Source organism: Rhineura floridana, chromosome 7 (genome assembly GCF_030035675.1).
Source record: "Rhineura floridana isolate rRhiFlo1 chromosome 7, rRhiFlo1.hap2, whole genome shotgun sequence".
NCBI classification, from domain to species: Eukaryota; Metazoa; Chordata; class Lepidosauria; order Squamata; family Rhineuridae; genus Rhineura; species Rhineura floridana.
This window is the reverse complement of record NC_084486.1, coordinates 62,235,360-62,242,145: the sequence shown is the minus strand read 5'-3', so window position 1 is coordinate 62,242,145 and position 6,786 is coordinate 62,235,360. Positions and strand designations below refer to the sequence as shown.

Here is a 6,786-nt window from a genome sequence, read left to right as displayed (position 1 = left end):
AATTCTACTTCTATTCAAATCAGCCAACTGTAACTTAATACATACTTTTATCTATGTCCTTCTGAAGTGATTATACATGCAAGCTGCACAGACGTCGTATAACCAACACTTGATTTTCAGTTGCGTACATTGTATGCATTCTTGCACATCCAATTTGTTTTCAGACTGCACCTGTAGACCCTACAGACTATGCTGAGCCTGTGCTGGTTATTTAGGACTGATTCACAAAGCTTGCCTGGATGTGGGCCATTTTGCCATGGTGACACCTCAGAGTTTAACCACTCAGCTCAGATTACTGACATACATGTATTAAGTTGATTTGAGATTTCAGTTTTATGTTCAACATGAACTCAGCAGGTGTTTTACTTTCTTGGTAAAATGCTCAGATGACCATTTTATCATGGTCAAAAATGCCACACAGAACATGTCAACCTGAACTGTTACATGGGTGGTGCAGATCAGCCCTCGGTATCAGCTGCAAGCAATCTAGAAAGGTAACGGGGGGCTCACATGTAACCCATCTCATTCAAATCCACACCAAACTTATGATATCATCCCATCTGCTACTCATCATAGCAGAACACCCTACTGTATTCCTCCTCTACCATGCTGCAGTAGCTCTGAAGATGGAAACTTGCTTTCTCGTGAAGGGCAGCAGCAGTACTCAAGCTAAAGGACTTCTAGCCCCTGAAGTAAAGAAGCCTTGTGTGTGCCTTGATAGTTTTGTGCAGGGCTGTGGAGTCGGAGTCATGGAGTCAGAGTCGGAAGCAATTTTGGGTGGAGTCGCAGTCGGTAGAAATGTTCCGACTCCTTCATAAATGGCAAATGTATATTAACTAGTAATAACAAATTTACTGTAGTAAAATGGTAGCACAAGGCATTTCATCACCACCACATGAATCCAGAGCTTGGAAAAGTTACTTTTTAAAACTACAACTCCCATCAGCCCCAGGGATTGGGCTCGTGGGAGTTGTAGTTCAAAAAAGTAACTTTTCCAAGCTCTGGATTCACGTGGTGGTGATGAAATGCCTTGTGCTACCATTTTACTACAGTAAATTTGTTATTACTAGTTAATATACATTTGCCATTTATGAAGGAGTCGGAGTCGGACAGTAGAAAAATAGAGGAGTCGGAGAAGTCGAAGGTCTGGCGTACCGACTCCACAGCCCTGGTTTTGTGGCATGGAGAAATTCAGAAGGCAGAGAATCTCCTTTCAGCAGGTGCTGAACCTGTAAAACATCTTCCTTCAACATGTCTAACAAGCCCTCTTCTGATCAGAAGGTGGTAGCCTTAGCAAGCCGTAATAGCGATAAAGATGAAGTTTGGAATTGGAGACAGAGTATGAACTTCCTCAGTTCAAAACTCCCAAGCAACCTGCAAGCCAAGCCCAAGTCTCTCCAGGGTTCAGACTTAGCTTATAATTATCTTGGCTCCAGCACCAGCCCTCATACCACTACAGTCTCCTCTTTACCTTTACTGCAGAAACAGGCAATGACAAGAAATGTTACTGCAACAGAGAATTGTGCACACTGGAAACTAGAGGAACTGGGGAACCTACAATTTCTAGGCACCATGGTTCCTCTGATACAGCTGAGCATGCTCACAGAAGCATCCTGGGTGCTACAATTCCTAGGAACGATAGTTTTCCAGTCCTAAAACCCCTGGGCATGCAATAGTGCTGCTACATAATTAAGGCAATCACCATCACCAGGTACATTTTTGGGGAAAGAGAAAGGGACAACAAGAAGGTTTGCAAGGGGGATGGAGAAAGTGAGCCTTCCAAGCTTTATCACACTCCTGATGATATTGGGAGGGCAACAAGACCTTAAGGGTCCTGAGTGTAAAACTTCAGGCCTCATCTAAATTAAACTAGATTTAGATCATTTTGGAGAATCAAAAGCAAGCCTGGGAGATCTGCCTGTCACTAAGGCCAATATCTGCTCTGTCATTTGCTGAAACCAGCAGTGCATGGTAACTTGGCATGCAAGCAACAAACTGTGACCCTGGGAATCAGTGTCCTCTTTGAGAATATCAAGGCTTGTGTGTGTTCATCAGGTTGGTTAATGGCACCAAAATGCATCATCAGGGCATTCAGAATTAAAGCAATCCCCTCCCTACTTTATTATTATTATTATTTTATTATTATATTTTTGGCTTGCACAATATGTGAGCATCAGATAGGGAGAAAATAGCAGAAATCAACTTATCAACAAACAAAATCTATGCAGTTTGACTGGACATTTGTAAAGCTACAGCTTGGAAGGAATCTACTGTGGTATTGGATGCCGCAAACATCTATACCACTGCAGAAAAAAAGTGCAGTAAAACAAAAGTAGGGTGTCATTAAAAGAAATCATCTACATTATCCCCCCCATAGGTAAACAAAACATTGGTTTCATGTAGATAAGCAAACAGCTTATTAACTGAGTTATGTGTGCTAAATTGTACAACGTATTGTTCACCACTATCAATGAGAGAGGCGGAAGGGAATTTTGGAATGCTGCTACCTAAACATCGGCATCTCAAAGACAGGTCTTTTGTGACTCACCTAGCTGAAAGACCCCCAAGATGCACTGCATAGGTATTATTTGTATGTCTAAGCAACATGTTGATGGAGGTCCCATATCTGTGTACGTATATGGACAGTTCCCCTTCTATCAGTAGTATACTAGGAAGTCCTGTCTTTGATTCCAGATTGTATTAGCGGCCAGATTCAGTCTAGAACTCTTCTCTTGCCTTGCCTTGTTATTTGTCATCATTTACATGTCAGTCTCTGTTATGATCACTACAGATCTTCCATATTGCCTGAAGGTTCCTGTGACTGGAATGTCAGAATGGCTCAATTCACATGTAATACCAACCCTCGGGCTTGCACCCTCACCTCTTCTCCTCCCCTGCTCTGATTTCCCTCCCTCATTCATGGAGAAACATAATGTGTCATTTAATTTAAACTTGCAAACCATGTTTTTGTGTCCAAACAGCAGTTGAAAATCAATTTGTCTAGTGTGGAGGGCAAATGCAAACTGTATCTGGTGGTTTGGATGTAACAGCAAAATTGTTTTGCTGCAAAAGACATAATGCAGGATGGCATGGCAAAGAGGAGCATGGAAGCCCAAGGCTTGCTTGCATTATGCCAAACCACAGTTTGGTTTGACAACTGAACCTATTTTTTTGCCACCACAAAGTATAAGCTGGACTACGGCCAAGAGAAACTTCAACAACAAGCCAGTACAGCATTTGTGACAAGTGGTCTCTATATGGATAGGGCTCTGGGTGTTCTCCGATTGGCACTGGGCACATAACTGCACTTCCTGAGTTTTCTTTTAAATAACACACATCTCTAGCTCTGAAGGCTAAGAAAATAGGTAGGTTAAGAGTGTGAGTGTGTTTGCGTGTGTGAGCATGCCCACTTGCACACACAAGACTTGATGAAATCTCAGAAACTAGAGGAGAGACTGAGCAGAATTTCCAGTTTCCAGTGGTTAGAAGGTGGCGCTCGAGTCCCCGGCTCAGTACTTTGCTCCATTCTACAAAAGTACATGCTAATATGCTTAGTAGGCTATTATGTGTCACCACCTAGTATCCAAGGGCAGCTGCCAGGGTCCCAATACAGCATGCCAGCACTGTCACTTGCCTGAGGTCCACCATGCTAAGTGTCACCATTTAAATTTCCCACAATGTCCTGGAGTGGCACCATGCTGGGAACTCCAGATAATTGTGGGGAGTTTAAGATGCAGCTTCCAACAACCCTTGGATTGCTGCTGCCACGTAATGGGGGGTGGGGGAAAGGTACCATTGATGGGAGAGGGGGCCCATCAAAAGGTACTTTGCCCAGGGCCCCCTCAAACCTGGAATTTCCCCAAATGCTTACATTATACAGCATACAGAATTTTGGGCAGATTTTAAAAATACAATAAAAGAGTATTACAGCCCCACTAGCAGAAAACCAAAATGGAGTGTTTTGAAAGGGAAGATGCAGAGCCAATGTGAACACAGAATCAAGGCCTGAGGAAAATATGAAAATACCGTAACGAAGGGAGGGTGATGATATTCCTCTCCCCCCAATAATTATCATGGGGTATTATATTACACAAGCCAGTTCTAAGGCTGGGCAGAATGCTGGGCAGAATGTAAAATGGATAATGGATTCTACCTGCTACATACTGAGCCTGCTCAGATCATAACAACAGTGCTAATCAAGCTAAAAAAAATGGGGCTAACCCCCTAGAGTTTCAGGGCTTTGAAAAGAAGGGCAAATATAAATAATAGGAGCCCAGCTTTTGAACATCTCAGTTAAGGATTCCATACTAACATCCAACAAAACAGATTGTTCTGAGGCTCTTCAATGTGAACACTGAAGGGTGCACTACATTTTTTCTGCCATGTTGATAACAGTACCAAGCAGGTACACATTTGGTTGCCTGTGATTGCTATTAAGTTATGGTTCCTTGTATTACTGGGAAAACTGGACAACAGACACCTGTTGGTGGTAATTTCTCCTGCCCTTAGGGCCACATTCATCCACACCCTTTTCATGGGGCAGTAAAGATGGAAGAAAGGATCTTAAGGGAAAGAGACCCCATAATTGGCATCTGTGGTAACATCACTGCACATGCACTTTGCCTTTCTTTGAAGGTGGAATTACTTGAAAGTAATGGGGTGCTGTGCATTCCCTATTATTGCTGTTTTGCCTTTTTTAAGTCCTAGGAGGTGACAATGATCCCAAAGTGATGTCATACAAGCAAAACAAGTTGCTACCTTCAATTATTTCTGCTGATAAATATGATATACTATATGCCAGTTGTGATGGTGGTGACAAGCTATACAAAATGCAGTTAAGAGACCATGTTATTCACTCCAAAAAAAAAGCAAAGCATTTATAATCCTCTTTAGATGTCAGCGCTAATCTCAACAACCTCCATTATTCACTAACTCATATTATCCTTATGCACTGTCTCACACGATGTAACCAAAACACCAGTTCAGCCTTATGGATATAGCACTGCCAATCTTTGCCACTTCTTTCAATTTCTGGATGCACAAATGTTTTGAATGCTCCTTTCCCCAAGACAATGGCGTCAGTCCAGCTCTAGTTGCATGTTACACATAAGAACCAGTAGGGCCCAGATGAGGTAGTGCATTGCCCCAAGATGCATCCAGTCAGCACTGATAAGAATGTGTATCCAAATGCTCATATACACCTGCACTGGTTGTACACTTGGAAACCAACTTATGCCTATGGATCTTGCTGTGCTAGATCAGGGCAAATGTATTGTGCTTTCTACTGATGACTACAGAATAAAAAATGAAGCACACAGAGCATAAAAGGCTACTGTGACTACAGCAATGGGCTGTAAAGTCATGAGACCTTGTAAGATTGATCAGATATGGGATCTGAAAGATAATCCAACATAAAATGAATTCAGATTACAATGCTAATCGCCATGCTCCCCCCCTGTAATATCTGAGGTGCAGTTTAGAATCAAAATCAGCCAACAACATCAACAAAAACACCTTAATATTCCACTCTTTTCCAAAAGCCAAAGTGGATCAGGATTCCCATGAGACAAGATGAACCACCTGCCTCTCTAGATGTTATGTTACCTATTTTGTGAATGAAGACCAGCAACTGACTTTCTGGTCTTTCCTTACTTTTCGCTTAAGCCCTGTCCCAAACACCTCAAAAAACATTTTTAGTTGCTGTTCTTCTAACATTCTGAAAGTTCAAGTTTTGATTCATTCACAAAGCTTTTTTTTAAAAAATGTGCTGATATAATTTGGGGCTTTCACTAAAGCTTGTTTGCAAAACCTCATGGGCTACAGTAGTTCTAAAAGAGTTTCAAGGTTTAACAAGATACCTGATGAAATTTTGGCAAAGTTTCTTGTCTTCTCCCACCTGTCAAGGAGAAGGAGAATGTGGATTTTCTTTCCTGCCTGCATTTACATCTGTGAGATTTACCACTCCTAAAAGGTTTGATGCAGACAGATCATTCCGTTTTGAGTTCTTAGTTGTTTTCTATTTGCTCAATATCTAATTCACCATCCAACTGAAAGACATTACCCCCTCCTGTCCCACTGTTCCTCCATGAGGAGTTTTCCTCTTCTTTCCTATTGCTCTCATCTTCTGTGGTACAAAACTCCAATTCTTCATAGGAGAAATCTTCTTTGCTAGTTTTACATTCTTCTATATTTGAATGTGGCTCTGGCACAGGGGTGCAGGCTGGTGTCCTGCCTGGCATGACGTCCAAGGGGCAAAGAGATGTCGTTGTCCACGACTTGGTGCTGCTGATGCCAGGTGAGAACTGATTCAGCTGAGAGCAGTCATCCGCCGTGGTACTAAGGCAGCTAAGGCTGTTAAAAGTCTGACAATTCTGAAAAAGAAAAAGAAAAAAAATTGGACCACAGCAGTTAGGAAACAAAGATGCTGGCTTACTTTGGATATCTCTCTATCAGATTTCTATCATTCATTGTATTGCATGTTTGCTGGACTTCAGTGAAAATACACTGCATTGGATATTTTTGATTGGGTTACATTTTATGCATTGTATCCAACACTGCGCACGTTGAATTCCACTTGCATAGTGCGACTTCCCCTTCATCCCCTCTCCCCACATGCCCTCAAAATCTGCTCTGAATGGTCCTCTAACCCTCTGGAGCAGATTTTGAGGGTGTGGAGGGGATTGCAGGGGAGAGGGTTCAGTCAGGCAGAAGTCTGCTGTGCTAGTGGAAACGCACTGTTGGATGTAACCCTGTATAATTTTATTCGGTTAGATCAAATGTGGGGAA

At 42.2% G+C, this 6,786-nt stretch overlaps 1 protein-coding gene across 11 annotated transcripts in view; it reads right to left on the bottom strand.

Annotated features, from left to right (window-relative positions):
• Positions 1 to 1,042: 1,042 nt before the first annotated feature.
• FAM53B (family with sequence similarity 53 member B) overlaps positions 1,043 to 6,786 on the bottom strand; it is a 203,285-nt gene continuing 197,541 nt past the window's right edge. For all 11 annotated transcript variants that reach the window (XM_061635718.1, XM_061635722.1, XM_061635728.1 and 8 more), the window contains one exon: positions 1,043 to 6,371. In XM_061635718.1, the coding sequence (XP_061491702.1) occupies positions 6,006 to 6,371 (366 nt within the window). In that variant the 3' untranslated portion in view covers positions 1,043 to 6,005. The remainder of the gene's footprint in view (positions 6,372 to 6,786) is intronic.